This window comes from Amphiura filiformis, chromosome 16 (genome assembly GCF_039555335.1).
Source record: "Amphiura filiformis chromosome 16, Afil_fr2py, whole genome shotgun sequence".
Taxonomy (NCBI): domain Eukaryota; kingdom Metazoa; phylum Echinodermata; class Ophiuroidea; order Amphilepidida; family Amphiuridae; genus Amphiura; species Amphiura filiformis.
In genome coordinates, this window is record NC_092643.1 from 12,248,145 (window position 1) to 12,267,433 (window position 19,289).

General features: G+C 37.4%; 1 protein-coding gene across 1 annotated transcript in view; it reads right to left on the reverse strand.

Annotated features, from left to right (window-relative positions):
• Positions 1 to 19,289, reverse strand: part of LOC140135579 (dynein axonemal heavy chain 5-like) — a 109,286-nt gene that overhangs the window by 27,787 nt on the left and 62,210 nt on the right. The window contains 17 exon segments of the mRNA XM_072157120.1: positions 403 to 540; positions 2,387 to 2,473; positions 3,396 to 3,524; positions 5,300 to 5,542; positions 6,241 to 6,342; positions 6,740 to 6,962; positions 7,593 to 7,819; positions 8,386 to 8,550; positions 8,939 to 9,092; positions 9,538 to 9,668; positions 10,130 to 10,322; positions 11,545 to 11,831; positions 12,212 to 12,321; positions 12,954 to 13,167; positions 13,933 to 14,055; positions 15,647 to 15,781; positions 19,145 to 19,287. Coding sequence (XP_072013221.1) covers positions 403 to 540; positions 2,387 to 2,473; positions 3,396 to 3,524; positions 5,300 to 5,542; positions 6,241 to 6,342; positions 6,740 to 6,962; positions 7,593 to 7,819; positions 8,386 to 8,550; positions 8,939 to 9,092; positions 9,538 to 9,668; positions 10,130 to 10,322; positions 11,545 to 11,831; positions 12,212 to 12,321; positions 12,954 to 13,167; positions 13,933 to 14,055; positions 15,647 to 15,781; positions 19,145 to 19,287 — 2,804 coding nt within the window.

Here is a 19,289-nt window from a genome sequence, read left to right on the forward strand (position 1 = left end):
ACTAACATTACCTTCAAATATCCCCTATATTACTGACCAATATATTGGAGAAAAGTCACTAATATTATTTGGTAACATTTTTGAAATAAAAAGATCCAAAAAGCAGTTCTATAAATGGGATAGAAAGGAGAAAAAATAATATTTAAACATAGTATCCATTTTCAAACTTTTACCAATTTTAGTGAACAAGGCTTAGTGTCAAAACCACTTTATGTACAAAGTCAATTTGGTTTTCTAATGACAAAAAATGGCATAACTCAAAAACCCTTTGTTGGCAAAAATTAAAACTTGGCAGGCAAGTTTATCTCACCCAACTACACATCCTGTATCATTTTAAACCAAATCTGTGCATGACACCATAGCCGATGTTTCTACCTTAATTGAAACACAATGTCTGCATACCTGTTTTTTCTTCATGGCCCCATCATACTCAGCCTGTGCTGCATCTAATTCAGCTTGCTTAGCATCCAGTGTAGCTTGTGCCTTGGCAAGATCAGTATTGGCTACCAATAATCTGGCTTCTTGAGTAATCAAATTAGCCTGAATGAGAAATAAAAGAAACAATTGTTATTATTAGCTATCAACAAAACTTTTTTGTTAATTTCATTTATGCCAAACCCACACAGCCCTCGCACACTTCACATATTGTCACTAACCGCTGTGCCCCAAATCATTCCAAAAACCATTTACCACATTTCAACCTTATTAGTGCCCCCATTTTCAGGGGGTGCTTATTAAAATTATATAATGAAAGTTAAAAATGGGAATTTATCTGCAAAATACATTGAATCTGAAGTCAAAATCAGTATAATCCTAAAGTGGAAAGTTTAAAAGGTAAATTTTATTCAAACATTTGACAAAATGTAGTGGTGAATTGAAAAGGAGCGCTTAGAGATGTCATTTGAACAATTCTGTAGGGGTGCTTATAAGGAGAGGGGCACTTATTATGTCAAATAGAATAACAACATTAAAGAGACTTGAACCTGAGAAGTGCATACCTTAAACATACCCCAATTAACCATAACAGCTTAGCTCAACCAGCTCTGTAAGGCTTAAATCGGGCCAATAATCCAGCAGAAATTATCCCCCTCTTTGTTTGCTCCCTCCCACATTGTCCCTCTATCTGATCTTCTCACCTCCTCTCCCCTTTCTCTGGATCCCTCTCCTTTCTGCTCTTGCTTTTGTCTCATCGCCTCTTTGTTTACCACCTTTACATACTTTCACTTTATCTTTCTCCAATTTTTTTCTGTGGGACTCCATGTCATGCGCCAGAGTTTGCCACCTCAGTGATTGAGCTAACATGACTGCTTAAAGCCTTAATGTACGATCTTTTTAAATTTTTAGATTTTTCTTTTTTTCTTCTAAAATGATAATATGCAATCATTATGAAAGTTCCCAATACATTTGGACGCTTGAAAAACATTGGGAATTTGCAAAGAAACAACATCATAAACTTCACCTCTATCACTCGAAACATCTCGCACTATTTGGATTAGGACAGCGAGTGCGGCCTCAGAGTTAGTCTCCTCTGCGCCAGTTTGAGTTCGCTCCTCCACATGTGGAGGGAGCGTAACTAAGCTAGTTTTGTATCTGAGACTACGGTTTATGCGATCGTGGCCGACATAAAGTCATAATGATAAATTATGACTTTATGTCGGACCAACAGAAAATCGTCCCGTTTTACTACAAATAGGACGAATTTGACAGTTTGCTCATAGATTTAAGTTAGAACATGTGTAAGTATTACAAATATGCCAAAAAATCGGTTTTGAAAAAAATAAAGGTAAATTCTGAAAAAAGATCGTACATTATGACTTTAAGAGCATGTACCGTATTCGTTCCAATAAGCGCCCATGTCCCAATAAGCGCCCACCCAGGGTATTTTCAATTTGCTAAAGGGTACCATTAATGTTGAAGTGACAGGTAGATGTTGAGAAATAGCTGGAGGACCACAAGTCCTGCGTAAACTTGCAAATACATTTTCTGCATCAGAAAAGCTATTAGAACGTCTCAGGACCCTTTTATAACATACGTAAATTTGTCTCTAATAAATGCCCCTTACGAAAAAATTAGGTAAACGAGGCAAAAAATAAGCGCCCACCCAAAATGACTTTGTTAAGCGCCCTGGGTGCTTATTGGAATGAATACGGTAACCCTTGTGTGAAGTTTCTGCTTGAATACCTTTGAACAATTATGTACATGTACTTAGCATGCTTTGAACAATGCAGTACCATCTATTGACCTAAATTACCTGATTTAAAAAACAACAACCTTAGCTCCCTCTATTCTCAGGTAAAGAATTAAGGACTTGACTTGATCAAGCATTCAATACAAATGATCTATTACAACTTTAAAAATAAATTTTCTAAAAATAAAGTTAAATTACCTTTAAGGGTAACACTTCTTTGTTGATTCCAAAGAAAATTGCCATAGCGGTTGTCCAAGCTGCCAAACCTGCGACATCACCACAGACCTGTTCAAAGAATAAATAAATAATTAATGCCAACAATTTATAGAAATCAAAACTAAATCATTCATTAAAATTATGACACAGATGCAAAGTTTTGTACAGTTTTAAGTGCAACAAACAATCGCTTTTCCAGTTTAAGGACATCCGGATGAAGTATTGAACAGCTCTTTTCAGAGCCATAATTAACACCGATGGTACATCAGTGTCCGGCCATGGTACCGACTGCTTAACATCCCCTCTGAAGGATTAAGTCCTTAACCCGTTTTCTACATAAACCATGGGGATAATGGAAGACTGAATTTAATTAACAGTAGTTGCCAATTAAATTTAGACTTTGTTTTCTAAGTCAATACCCCAGCAAACCTCCACTGTTGGGAATTGAACCAAGGCCCTCATGCACCAGCGAGTACTCTTACCACTAGGCCATGCTCTCCCTTTTAACCTGACACCCGTCATAAGTTGCATTCAGCCATTTTGAGATACAGCGAATCAAAGTTGGGAAAGGGGTGAAAAACCTTGCAGATTTTGTTTTTCAGTTTTTATTATTTTTTGATTCCTTAATATGTTTACTTTAACCTACCATTGAAAACAAAATATTCTTTTACATCTAAAGCACCCAAATTGTGCATTTTCTGAGCCAAACCAAGTTCTTAACATGTCATTTTACAACTTTAAATCCATTTTTCTTGCATTTGCCTTTTCTTTATGTGTCGCTTCCCCCCTTCCCATTGAAAGACAGTATAATGAGAACCACATGGCCCAGAAACACAATTTTGGTATCAAATGAAAGCTGAAGACCTATACTAAACGATGACATTAAAAACTCAATTTTCAAAGTTTGTGACTTATGTCTGGTTTTGTAGGAGCGGGTCACTTATGTTTGTTGACATGACAATAGAAACTGAAAAGTTCTACAATTTCTCACCTTTTTGGCAGATTCCAGGTTATAATCCTCCATAGAGAGATATGGCTGTAGTAATTCCACAGTTTCCTCATTGATGGAATCTTTGGGGAAAGCCATTAAACCTTGAAGAAAACCAGATCCACCCATCAACTGTAATAAAAACACATACATATATTATTACTTTGAGAATAATGTAAATAGCAAAGCTCACCTGATGAAAGTGGTTTTTAATTGATCAAAGACAGGGTTGTAGCTAGCAGAAATTGAATGCTGGGCGTCAATTTATGGAATTGCTTGATTAAAAAGCGGACTCTTTAATGATAAATTTGGTAAAATACACATGTTGAGTGGGCCCAAGCATCAAAATGAACCATCATCAGTGGTGGGCTCCTGAAGTGAGTGGTGGACTCCACTGAACACCGTATGTACAACCCTGATCAAGATCTATTTCACACAGCATTGTGACACATCTCAGCAAAGCGTGAAAAATTACTACTTTTACTGTAGCACATCCATTTCACATTCCCTCTTTGTTCAAATCTGAGCAAACACCCCCTCTTGTAAATGCCGCCAAGTGTGGAGGTGTGTGTATATTCCAACTGGGGAGATTCACACACCCACATTCAAACTGGGGAGATTTTTTTACACAAATCTCACAGCAACCGCCATACTGTGGAGGTTGCTCTAATCAGAAAATGACAGGTGGTATACCCCCCTCTATGGCTCAAAAACCCCATTTTTGAGCTTATCTTCAACTGTGGAGCTCCACGGTTGTTAGCAGACTCCACAGTGTGAATGTGACAATACACACACACCTCCACAGTTGGAGGCATTTACAAACGCAAGTGAGCATGTGACCAATTGATTGACTGACTTGTTCATTCACTCACTCGCTCGCCCACACACCCCCACACCCACCCATTTACCTGCTCACCCCCACACCATCCCACCATGGAAGAAAGAGATGAGAAGGAACCACAACGACTTCGATCGGCCAAGTTTTAATCCGCTTATCTATTGACGCATGAAAAGAAAAGCTATCAATGGTACTTCCTTTCATGTATAATCCATTTACCGCGATCGATGCTTGGCGAAATCATTACTGGAAAAAATTTATAACAAACCCATCCACGAACAAACAAACGCTACCCAGAAGTAAGATTATGGAATTTCACTGATGCTCTGAACATGTATAGTAGCTTTGTTTTGGGATCTACAGTCAAACTGTTTTCTTGATCGTGTTGTGTAGAAAATGGCCTATAAAACATCGAAAAGGTAATCAAAATCGGCCGTTTTTTTGCTGAGTTTCATCTTTAGCAAATAACGTAAGATTTTGGTGACTTTTTCGATGAAAAATAGATGTAAAATGTTCTTAAATAATGCACAATGTTCCGGTTGAGTCCGGTACATAAAACCTGTTTAATTTAATAGTTTATATGTGTATAATCGTAACTAGCTAACTCGTTTCAGTGCCAAAGACTGCCAACTCTGAGAAAAAAATCATCAAAGTTCGGAAAAATTGGGCAAAATGGAAGAAAAGATGTAGGCCATCAATGACCGATGATCACGTCACCAGAGAAAATCCTATAGGGTGCTTGCACGGAAGGTCATTAGTTCAAATCATCCTTCACACACGCTCCAGAAGACATGCAAATACATGGAATACAATACCAATCACCTATTTAAAGCGGGGTATTGATCAAAGTAAATCCTCATGAATAACAATGTCAACTAAATGTCGGTAAAGGGAGTGGACAAAGTGAATGCGTTCGTTGTGGTTCCTTCTTATCTCTTTCTTCCATGATCCCACCTACCACTCACTAACTAATCATTAGATAAAACAAACATTTTGCTTCAATAAGTTAGTATACAGAAACTAATACACATGAATCATCTCTTTCAAGAATTTTTTAATATCAACAAACCTTCAAAGCTTCTGGCCATGATGGTTTAGGGCATGGCCTCTCTGGATCCAGCGATGTGTTGTCTATCCTACGTTGAAATAGAAGTAGCACACAGTCCATAATACGCATAATAAGATGCGGTGGTTTACCAAGTTTACGGACTGTAGAAATGTGAGCTGGCTTGATGGTGTTCAGGGCTGCTTCAGCTTCTGCCAACGCAGGTTTAGCTGCCTCTAATTTCTCCATAGCAACTGATTTGTCAGCCTGTTCAGCAGAATCAGTCAAATAATATTTGATTTAATACACAACCCATCTACAAAATTAACTTTGCATACAGAACATACTTGAAATTTTAAAATTGACCATTTTTGTAGCAAATTTTAATGCCGATTTGGCTTATTCATGAAAAAAAAAACAGGAACAGTTAGGCCTACATCTCTGTGATATTTCCTGAAATCCAAAACTATGCCCACAATGTTGACATTCTCAACATCGGGACACATACTCAAAGCACAAAAAGTGGTATTGTGCCTAAGCTGCATAATGCAGTATCAAGAATATGCTGTGGCCTTGAGCATGAGCACTGGTATTGATATCAGTGTTTCAGTTTGTTTCCTTTACAAATGGGCTATTCAAATTGAAATCCATACGCCCCTATGATAGACATGATCCTAATCTTCCACAAAGGGAGTGTGAATTTCAAATGGGGTTGCCTGAATAGGTGACTCCGTTTGAAATCTACACTCCCTGTGTGCAAGATTAAGGTCATGTCTTCCATAGGGGTATATAGAATTCAACAGGAATAGCTCAATACCAGAAAGGTAAATTATGATAGCAAATATTTGTTATCTGTCACTACAGTGATATACGGCATAGTGTGAAATCACTTTAATAAACCAGTTTAGAATGCCTCCAGACTTTTTGATTTAGAATTTACCAATATTGTTAAAAGTAATACTTACAGCGATGTCATCTACAATGGCTTGTGCTTTGTCTTTGACCTTCTGAACTTGAGCTTTGACCTTCTCGGCTGCTTGCGCTTTTACTGCTACAGCTTTTAACACCTAATAAAAGTGATTTAGAGACCAAAATCGATCATATTGAAAATAGGAGACATTTGTGAGTCGTTTATTTGCTAATGAACTTTGTTGGAAATTAAATTCCAGATCTGGATTTTCAAAACTAATGATTAGTAACACACAAGACATCGATTTGGGCTCAACTATTTGGGCAATCATTGCATACATGTGAAAAAGTAGAGTTTGAAAAAACTTTAGTGCATATATATGACTAAACCCTAAGTAATATGCTTTGTATTCATTTATTTTCATATCAAGGGGTTAGTGCAAACTATCTATAATAGCTGCCAAATGTCATATTTTTAAATGTGTACAGTATAGCATGCAGAAATTAATTTCTATATGGCAGCATATAGTGCCTTCTTAATCCCTGATATCTTACTTCTTCAGCCTCCTTAGATGCAATTTCAAGTTCTTTTTCCTTCACCACTAATTCTTTACTGAGTTCAGCAATAGAGGCAGCAGCCTCTACAAGCTTATCAAGACCAGTAGTCATACGACGTGATAACTCATTGATTTCACCATGCTTGATAGAGTAGATGTCTTTGTAGCCATTGATGAAAGACAGGTAGGATTTGGGTGTGACGTGAGTGGAGCGACGGAATCTGTACACAACAATAATTCATGAATTGATCAGAATCGATGGGGTGATAATCGAATAATTTAGCAAGTATTGTATATCACTTACATACATACACGCACCCACCCCACATGCACATATCACGCACCCACCCCCACATGCACATATGAATATACCAAAAGTGTGCATTACTATAATTTGAGACTGAATTAAAAAACTGATCAACTCTCAACAACATGTGATTGGTTAGTAGCATGTAAAAGAGAGGTTAATTCATCTAGTTGCTTCATCGAAAGGAATCACAGAAAATGGTGAAAAATTACAAACTTTTACAATGCAAAAAGCAACTTTTAATGGCGCTTTCAGGAAAGAAAATTTCTATTAACTAAGACCTAATTTTGAGATGGCTTGTATGTTTGAAGATGCAAAATGAACCATAGGGCACACTTTTTTATCACTACGTTCAGAAATTTCAATTTTCAATCATCATGACAAATGTTTCCGAGTTGATTGACCTCGGAGGTGCATAGCAACAATGGGACTGACACTTTCACCTCATTTTTTACTTGAAATAATGATGATAGATGCATGACAGCGGCTAAAAACAATACCTTTATTCTCTAATAAAAACTGTGCCACTGGAAGCTGAATTTACCTTTCAAAATATTCCACACATGATTCAGCTACCCCATCCTGTATTATACCCATAGTTTGTACCACCTCCTTCTTGACAGTATCTGTGCACACAATATTATATGATGATAGGAAATGTTGCGCTACAGCAATGAGGGCGTCCTTTGGCCAACGACTGAACCAATCCATGGTGCATCCAGCAATGAGAGCAGGGAACTTCAATGCACGACTGCGGAATTTCTCACCAACCTGCAAATAGTAGCATATAATTACATACATATACTCGGTTTATATTTATGAGAAAAATATGTAAATTTTAACACAGACATCATGTTACAGAATTCCTGTAGAATATTATTTAGATGTATTTGTGACATTCCAATTCCATTTGTGACTCAGCTTTGCATATTGAGTATCATCTCATTTGAAGTAGAAGAGGTTCTTTTTCAGATCCAAGTAATGTTAAAAGAACATTGTCTAATTTAAATGAACTATGAACGATTCTGATAGATAAGTTTCAAAAAGAGTATCATCTCTCATATTTAGTACTCTCAGATTAATAAGTTTAACTGCATGATCACTATTGGCTATATTATCAGCCTCTAAGAACTATTTTGATTGGATATAAAGAGGACTATATCACATATTGAGCCAATCAGGGATATGGTAAGAATAGCCAGTAGAGCTGATGGGGATTAAGCTTAAAATTGCTGAGAGATCTAATAGCTTTATTTTGATTGGTTATCCAGATGATTATATCATGAAATGAACCAATCACAGACACTGTTTAAAAAAAAGCAGTATCCACTACTTACAGGTGAGAAGCAGAGTACAACATGGAGGTTCTGTCTTGATCTGGTGATAAAGTAATCATAGAGATTCTCTGCTGTCGGTGGTCTTCTTGGGTATTCCCTCTTCATCACTGGTATCAACTCCTGAGTGATCTCATCAATCTCATCACGGGCAAACAGGTTGGACACCTAAGAAACAGAATTAAAAGAAATAATGTTAAACAATTCATTTGAAAGAATAACACTCAAAACATGTAACATGTAAGGGGCGGATTTAAAACCCAGCTGTTGGTCTACCATCAGCACCCTGACAGAACAAGTGATTGTGGGTGCCAGGTCACTGAAGTTAACCCCATGAGAAGTACCTGCCGATTGGCCAAAATGAATATTGTGTCCAAGTTTGAACCAATCAAGGAGGGTATTAATTAATAAGCTCATATGCAAATGCAAGTTTGACCATAAATCCAAAAGTCTAGTCATAATTGGCAATTGAAATGAGCATTTCAAGTTATGAACCAATCAGAAATGCTGTTAGATGACAAAAGCACAAAAAGACAAACTTGTTTTTCTCACATACCTCTCCTGATGACAAGACATTGTTGAGGTACTCCAGGAAGCCTTCTTCTTTGATCTCATTATCAGTAAAGATAAAGGAGATACCTTTGCCTTTCTGTCCTGCTGTACGATACAAGATCTTCAAATCCTCCATCAGGTTGGACTGGTTATAAGATCTGACATCGGAAAAAAAAAAGATATTGAAATGCAGGTTATCATTCAATGTAAGATTCCTAGTTCAATCTGATGTGGGCCAAAATTGTTCCTATCAGTAACTGTCATACACCATTCCATGTCATTCAAAGGAGAAGGAATTTCTGATAGCTGAACGATTTTCCCATGTTAACCCCATGGGCACTAATGCCTTTCTTACAATGCCCCTGATTGGTTAACTACAAGATATAATAATCTGATTAACCATTCAAAATAGGGCTTTTAGAGCAATTTTAAGCTTAATCCCTTCCTGGCCTATTTACTATTTTTACCACATCTGTGATTGGCTCAATACATGATATATGCCTCTTTGTGACCAATCAAAATAATTCTTAGATGCCAATAATCTGGCTGGTAGTGCCCACATAAGTCATATAAAGAAACAAGACACAGAAATGACTATCATACCTTGAGAGTGTAATTTGGAATGTATCATATCCAGCGATGAATGTTGCCATCCTTGTTAGACTCTGTTTACCAGACCCTCCAACACCGACCAGAAGACAGTTGCCACGAGGTGTACGAATCACACGAGATATCTGTAAAATAATGCCAGATTATAAATTATCTTTTAAAATATCAAATTTAATTGCAGGATAATTCACACAGGTTGCATCCTGACATGCAGTAGGGATAGGTTTAAGATTGTGGTTGATGGTAACTTGATTACTAGAATTTTTGGAAGTGGCAATCTTTCCTTCAGTTGGTTGGCTTTTGCTCCATCTACCACACATACTCCCCGGATAGAGTGTAACTTTGCCTTGGAGTGTATAGGGAAATTGAAATCCCTCAACAAATATTTTTGTGCTGCGTCATCTGATTTTTAGATTTATCATGTTTTTATGATGATCTATCAAGCACCTTGTTGTTGTTGTTGTTATTAATATTATTATTACTATAGCAATATCTATCTCAATCAATGTTACATGACTTGCCTGATAATAGTGTAACAAAATTAAGAAAATTTCTGAATAAATCACTTCTACAAATCCCTTCCTACCTTGACCAAATGTATCATAGCATCATTGAAGAACACCAGATCCATAGTAGCTCCTCGTACGGCCTCATTGTACTGCTCCATAAAACTGAGCAATCTTATCCGTAGACTCTCCATGGATGGAATAGGCTCATATACCTTGGGGGCCTCAAAGTCCATATCATCTGGTTCATCACCAGTAGCTTCTGGTGCATCCCTAATATGAAAGGAAGATATGTGGAAATGGATCAATAAGATGGTGAGTTTAATTATATGACTCTGCATACATATGACCTGCTGCCACGAAATGAACATTAAGTCGCAAGCTCGTATTTAGGCAAAAAAAAGATTGTTTGTTTGTCCTTCACAACCTTTTCAGAATTGGGTCCATCGGTCAGGATTTATTTTTTAAAGAGTCATATTTCTCTACTGTATACCAACAGTTTAGAAATGTGTAGAAACTGTAAAAAAACTTTTCAGGATGTCGAAAATGTTGAAAGAAAAAAAAACTTTTCTGGAATTTCCAAAATTAGGGTCTGTATTCATTTATACAGTAAAACAAAAACTAAACTTTTTTCCAGATTTTCCAGATCAGGGTTGGTCAGTGGAGGACAAGCAAGCAATCTTTTTTTTTGGCCTTATTGAAACATCCTGGCTGCTGTGTCAGTGTTCTTTGTTTCACATGCACCTGTTCAAGCTAAAATAGCACAATGGACCAAAGAAAACAAACAAACAAAGAACATCAACTCAGCAGCCAGGATGTCTTAAAGCTACCAACTTGCAACTTAACACTCATTTCGTGGTAGCAGGTCACATATATTAACACAGATTCATAACCTCATTAATAAACGCGGTGCGTGCGATCCAATTACATTTAGTTATTTGTTAAAACGCGAACGCAAATCGAGGTCATTAATATCTCACAATTGACCGCAAAATGCGTAATTGTTCCAATGGCGCACACAATTGAAAGGCGTTTGCGTGTTGTTGTGCTCCGAACAACCTGCGCGCGCGCTGGCTGCCGTATTTGGATTGCGCGCTACCATATTTGCACAGATTGTGAAACACGCTTTTGTTATTGGTCGTCTTGTTTTAGCCTGATCAATTTTGGGAAAGGGAAGATGTAAAAATCATCTATTTTATCAACTTTTGAGCTAAATTTTGTGTTATTTTGTAAGGTGAAGAGATTAAAGTGACGGTTATGAATGAGGTTAATAACTTTGCATCAGTAATATGTCGGGCATTGTGAAAAATCTAAACATTTTGCTTTGGACCTCGAAATATCCCTCGGTTCCAAAGGCAAAATGTTTAGATTTTTCACAATGCCCTCCAAATAACCGATGCGCAGTTATTAACCTCTAATTAATAAAATTCTATTGCCCTTCAGCTTTGGTGTAAACATCAGTTGCATAAATAAGGCAATATGTTACATTACGTACCTCAAGAAGTCCACAAAATAATGATCTTTTTCTACGTATGACTGCAGCTGTTCTCCCAACTCCTCTCCTGCCACACGGAACATGGTCTTAGCAAACCAGTCACAATCCTGTTGGTTAGTGAAGCGATCGGCGATGACGCGCATACACTCGTGCTTCCATAGACCAATCACAATTTCCTGACTTGTGACGACATCTGATGTCGTGTTGATCATTCCTTGCCAGATACGGGACAGATCACGCAAGTTGAAGATGTAATGGAATTTAGCAGGTGTAGGCAACATCTTGATCTGATGAGAAAAAGGAATCGATGTTATTATTTGCAACTCTACAATAAAATTTAAAAAACTTAGCAAATTAACTGGAAGAATAACAGTATAGAATATAAACTAATATGAATGATGACATCCTGCACTTAGTCTGAGATTTTCACAATGCATATGTGTGCACACTTTCGCAATTATGTGTTACTCATTTTAAGCACATACTGATGTTGTATCTCTCTTACCAATCTTGATGGGTGACTCCATTTGAAATCTACACCCCCTGTGTGGGAGACAAAGGTCAAGTCTTTCATAGGGGGTGTATGGATTTCAACTGGAATAGCCCATTATTATCAAGAGAAAGCCAATATTTAGAAGGCCAAATGATGAAAACAAATAGAACCAACCTTTGTGAGTTGCCATAATCTTCTGGTAATAGGGACAAGAGCTTTGATCAACTCCCTGACTTCTTCAGAGAACTCACGAGCCTCACAGTAATGACCAGGACCAATCACACCTGGTGAGAGAAATTCAAAAGCAAATCAGCCAATGAAGAGAGTTGTACAATATCAATCTATTTTTGTGTTAATGAATTGAATGCATACACATGCGTAGTAATGTTGAAGCACTCACAACCCTTTGGCATTGGAGTAACAAATGAAACAAGCTAATGTAACTTTTGTACCTGCCTATACTATTTGCACCTGTGTCAAATACATGTCAACAATTTAGTACAAAATTCATTCTTCTGTTAGACTTCACAATCACATTTTCTCTGAATACCTTTTCATACTAAAATCATTTCATTTGATTTCAATCAAAGAAAAAAGAAATATGTCAAGTCTAACCATCACATCAAGGCCATACAAAAAAAACACCATGCATATGCAATTGTAAGAAAAAAATCAAACCTTGTGAATTATACAGTAGAATATTAGAATGTACTAGGTGTCTTTATTTATAGCAGGGATGTAGCTCCACTTTTGACAAAAAGCCTGAAAAACAGCATGGAAATGACCAGAATAGCCACTAAACGGGCTGAAAATAAAGGAAATTCCGTAAATCTGGACTACAAAAAAGCCTAAATTCAGGCAAAAGCCCAAAAAGTTGCATCCCTGTTATAGTCTTTTAGAGGCAAATAAGACCTACCAAAGATTTTATCAATGGATGTATTGGATGGCAAGGTGCAGTTGAAGATATTGAACTGTCTCTTGAGACGTTGTGGGATGTCATTACGTCCTCCTCCTGGCTGGATCATGGCTGCCATCAGCTGAATGTCAGCAATGATGGTGAAATCTCCAGGTTTCTCCAGGTTGTAGAAACCGCCCATCTCCATCATCTGACGCACAATTTCATTGGTAATCTGCAGCAAAAAACAACAACAAAATAAAACAATTGATTGTCAATGGAACTGTATTTAATAAAGTACTGTATTTCCACTAATAAATGCCCCATGAGATTTTTCAGTGATAATATCGTATTCTATGGGGGCTGCCATCTTGGTTTGTAATCCGGAAACGAACCAGAGTGAGTGACACTTCCGATTTTCATGGCGATTAAGTTTTTTCACTGAAAATGTGCCTCTATAATAAATGCCCCATTTGACAAATTTTGCATCTCAGGATGTAAAGTAAGCAATGGGGGTACGCAACCTGCACAAGAACAAATAAACACAATGGGGAACGATTGCTCGCTACGAGAGGAAACTGCTTACATTAGACCCAGTTTTAACCACAGTTTATCAGTGGGAGCTGGTAGCCTAATGGATAAGGCGTCCGTCTAGAGATCGGAAGGTCGTGGGTTCGATTCCCATACTGGCACATTCCCTTGCTTTTTTTTCAAGTTGGGTTGCGTGCCGGTTGGGATTTGTATTTACTTGTTGTCATGTTTAATTGTAACGCTTTGGGTTGGTAAACTGTTCATTCTTTCTCATCTCAGGATGCTTTATCAGTGGATATACAGTATGACAAAATAATACGATATGCCCTGTGACAAGCAAGTAAAATGCAAAAATATAAGTTTGCAAATTAGTAGGGAAGATGTCAGTAAGTAAATACATTAAACACTCAACTGGAATCTTATCTTGGTTCAAGCAACATAAGGACCTATATTTGACTGCAATACTGACCTGGTCACCCCATTCATTGATGACGGGCATGTTGACATCATCTACAAACACAGTCATCTTCTTACCAGCTGGTGGACCATAGGTGTTACCCATACGCTTGTCAACATAGCTCTCAATAGTACGCTGAAAACAAAAATATGTTCAACAATCATATTAGGCAGAGGTATATAATGGTTCGCAATACAGATACATTTTTGATGAGGGATCAAGGAGGGACTCTATTCTAAACCTGGATCCATTCGGAGCATTGTACAATACTAGGCAAAATATCTAATTCGAGATAATGAGAGCCACCTTGGGTACACACAATCATGTGCATCAAGTGTAGTATGCATACACCACATGCTTACGAAGCAAGCGCATCTTTTGAAAATTGACTGATCACAGGCTTAGGTATGAAAAGTATGCTGATGCAACAGTACACAGAAGGTACATCCTACAGGAATTAGATATTTTGCTTATAACATGATGAATTTTTTAGTTTACTTACAATAACAAGAAACTACTCACATACACATTTCACTGTTTAAGATGGGTAAGCGTTGGATCAGGGCGATGAATAGGAAAGGAGAACTCAAACCCTAACCTCCTCTAACCCTAACTCTAACCCTGACCATGTCCTTTTCATCGCCCCGAACCAGTGTTTACCGTTAAAGACTGGAAAGAAGTCTAATTATAACTGGCTATCAACTTTTAACCCCCTGAACACTACCTGCCGATCTAACATTGCCTCTGATTGGTCAATTACATGATATCTTCATTTTATTCACCAATCAGAATGGAGCTTTGTAAATAATTCACCCCAATTTTTTTATGTGGTGAAATTATTCTAACAATGTTGCTGATTGGGCCAATTGATAATGAAACTTCTTTTTGGCCAATCGGCAGGTAGTTCTCATGGGGTTAATCAATTTACAGAAGAATCAAATTAGATCGCAATCTTTATTGACATGATCTAAACTACATGTAGTTCAAAAGAAAGAAAACTATATAACAAATCATTTTCTTGTGAATTGAAACACAAATTTGTCTTATTGTTAATAGATTCCATGAATTTTTACAAAAAAAACAACATATTGGTTTAATTTTGGTTATTTATATTCTATGCATTTTAATGTGTCATGCTTGAAATTAAAAATAAAATTATTTACAATCAATTAAGCACAAGTTTAGAGTCACAATTATAACCAAATCAATGTGAATTGATGCCCACTAAGAGCCTTTTAGGTATTTTCGTGTCAGCATAACATCACGCCAGTCACACATTATTCAACTAGCACAGTTGCATGGGCCCAACAATTACCGTATTCATTCCATTAACCGCCCATGTCCCTATATGCGCCCACCCAGCAACTTTACTACACATGATCCTCCAACATGTACAGGATCCAACAACACATGTATCAAACATGGAACCATCTACACATAAAATCCATATTTTGGGCCATTTTTTACCTGTGCAATTATGTAAATAATATGAAAAATAAGCGCCCACCCAAAATGACTTTGTTAAGCGCCCAGGGCGGTTAATGGAATGAATATGGTAGTACATTCTATTATTCTGGTGTATCAATACACAATGGTTTTTTTGTTAATTATAAGCCGAACAAAATAGGATTAGGATAGAGTTTGTGATAATGAGATTACCTCAAGGGTTAGGATTAGGATTATGGTGATACATAATCCCAACTCTAAGTTGTCCATAATTGCTTACCTGGAACATCAATGGTGTGGTTGCGGATGAGAAGTTGAAGCTCTTGCTGACATGTCTCTCAGGATTGTACTTGTCCATGTAGCCTTTGATCATTACAGTCTTGGCTGTGCCCTGCTCACCAATCAACAATACTCCCTGTACAAAGAAAGACAATATCAGTAGTTTGTACATGTAGTTGATTTGTGCACAGAATTTGATCCTTGAACTAAACACTCACTTTTTATTCACTTCAGTAAAATATGTTAGTCACCCATGTATTGAAGTTTATCTTGAGACCATATCTCAATTAAGACAAGTTTATTTCTGGCAGTGAATATGGCTATGGGTATTTCAGAATAACAATTGAGGTACCAGTTTAAATCATTTCAGTTCAGTTCAGTTTGATATATTTCTGATATATTGTTCACTGGAATCTATCTTGGAGGACAGTGTTATGATGATGCAGATTTCCATTGAGACATGTCCTAGACCAGCTAGCCAACAGATGACATCTGATAGTGGGTCTAACTATTGATGAAAATCTTTCTTGGAAGAAACAGATTGTTAATATTTGTAATGTGTCTTCTCGAAATATTGGCGTTTTGAACAAGGTGAAGCATTATTTACCCGAACAAACTTTGTATAACCTTTACTGTTCACTAGTTGTACCCCATTTTAATTACGGTATTTTACTTTGGGGAAATGCAAACAAGGCATATCTGAACAAATTATTTAAGCTACAAAAAAGAGCTTTAAGAATAATATCTCATAGTCCGTGGGTTTAAGCCATTCAAGACCACTTTTTGATAAATACAATGTTCTTGATATATTTGATATGTACAAGAAAGAGTTATCTATTTTTATGTATAAGTATACCCAAGGTATGTTACCAAAATCATTTGATGCTATGTTTAAGAGTCTTAAGGGTACATGCCCATGAGTTTCATTCAGGGGCGTGTTTGTAAAACGGCACAGCGCATTAGTAAAAAGAATAAAAAATACTAAAATTTTCACCAGGGTTCGAACCCCTGTCAATTTCACTGAATGCTAAAGATGCCTATGCTGTGCCACGGTGACTGTGGTTAACATTCGGCGATTTTCAAAGATATACATATCAACACGTTTCTAGTGTATTGAAAATCATTTTGATTTTGATTTTGGTAGGAATACGGTCATAGAAAGACATATGACTCTACTTGTCTGTTTGTTTTTTATTTAATACAAATTAATTTTGATACATTGAACTGGTACAACTCTTAGCACTCGTGATAAACGACGATTAATTTAGTAATAATAAAATGAAAACGTTGGGTCATTCACGGCGTCATTTGTAATTTATGTCAAAACCTGGGGAGGACCACACACATCCGTGCTGCATGTATACGTGCTCAATCGATACTCAATGATCCAGACAATAGCGTTTGAATATACCGCCCTGCTTGACACATCTTGTCACTTGCGGGGAGATATACTATAGGCCTACCCTAATAGCTTACAATAGATACCCCACCGTAAATAGCTCTGTTCGTTATCTCGCTGTGCTAGTTTATACACGCAGCGTACGGACTTTTGAACCATATTTTGTTCAAAAATGATAGGAAGGACTGTTTTCAGCTAAAATGTTGGTTATCAGCAGATGCTTAATGATACCGGGAAGTGTTGCAGAAAGGTAAGCGTACTCTTTATTTATTCAAAATATGTATATCAATAAATTTAAATTTGAAATCCAAAAAGTAAATGTCAGGTCAAAATTCTCACCTTAGAATTATTGTGAAATAAAATCAAACCAAATTTAGGCTCCGCAAACAACGTCCAATTATTCCCATTGGTGTTTGCTACACGTGCATATAATAAATTATGATTTGGGGCTAATTTGAGAAGAGTTAATGCCTCGAGTTTCAAAATACACCGAGTGATGTTTTTTGATCAAAAACATCGACAATTCAAGACTCTGTAAAAACAAATCAAGAATTTTCTGGGATAATTGCAACTAACTGCAATGAAAGTTATGATCTAAGCTACCAGATGCATCATTAATTTCCTGACTATGATATTTAGTTGTGGGAAAAGATTACTTTAATGTTTTGGCGGGATTATTTCCCGCCAAAAATTTCAACCAAAAAGAGCATGTAGCCTTAAGGATATTCACAGTTATAATACTAGAAATAAGCATAATTACCAACTGCACAAAACAAGTACTGTTGTCTCAAATGGTCCAAAAATTTGGAATCAAATACCTTATGAGATTAGACAGGCTACCAACATTTCTCTCTTTAAGAGAGGAGTACATGCCTTACTGAATGACAAGTAGATCCAAGCATGTTTTGCTTCATTATTATAGTGTGATATTTCTGTTAATCATTCTATTAAATCATTGCCTCCACTTAACCCTGGCGCTGGACCCTGCTTTTTGGGATCGGAAGTCGGGGAGGATCCGAGAAAGTCAAGGAGGGGAAGAGTTTTTGACTTGGCACCCCCAGGGTTCGAGCCTTTGACCCCTCGCGTGCCGGGCGCGCGGTCATGGACCGGTGGCTGCGCGGGTTGTTGCTGCCCGGCCGGCAGTTCCGTCCGCATGTGACGCTTGGGGTGATTGCGTCGTCGCGGGCCCTGGGATTCATGCGTGCGCGGGTTTTTTCGTCGTAAGATTTTGTAAGATTTTTGGGGTTGGGGTTGGGGTGGGCTCTAATCTGGAAAAATTCATCTTGGTTAACCCTAACACTGGACCCTGCTTTTTGGGGTCGGGGGTCAGGGAAGATCCGAAAAAGTCAGGGGGGGGAATTTTGGCTTGGCGCCTCGGGTTCGGGCTTTGGCCCCTCGCGTGCCGGGCACGCTGGTCGCTGGACCGGTGGCTGCGCTGGGTTGTTGCTGCCCGACGGCGGTTCCGTCACAGATAACGCTTAGGGTGGTTAAGCGTGTCATGCTGGGCCCTGGGATTCGTGCATGCACAGGTTTTTTCGTCGTGGGATTTTGTAAGATTTTTGGGGGTTGGGGTTAATATGTCATCTCAAAGTTGTTTATCATTGCTTTTATGCTTTATATCAGTGTTTGTAATTTGCTATATGTTAATGTTAAATACTCATGATTATAGTACAATATTATATTTAAATTGATTGATTCATTATATTTGTGTTTAAATTTTTTGGCTACAGATCCTCGCTTTTGTTTTTGTTCTGTTTTAATTTGTGTAATTTAATTATACAGGGGGTGCAGCATTTACAGGCTTCGCTTATCGTTGTACCTCCTCCATCGTGTTGTACTTTTTATAATTATTGTATTTTGTTGTAATTTTTGATGAAAATAAAATAAATCTGATTGATTGATAGTGATTGATATGACACATGAATAGCACAATAGCACTGCCTTACTTAAATATTTCTTTATGCTACATCAGCATAACTGGAATTTTCTTCTAAAGGTCCCATCATGTTGTCAACATCTATGGGTTAGTTTATTTATGTCTGTGTCAGGGTCATGTTGTAGGTATCACACATTTTAGTAACACACATCCCAAGTACAAACCTTGCTTTGCTTGGCAATTGTATCAATAACAAAATCAGTTCTGATATTGTCTACGTTGGGTACCAAGATACTGCCATATTCTGGGGTAGTGTCAGATGGATATTCCCATTCTTCCACACGAGTATCCCAATGTTTCCATTCACCT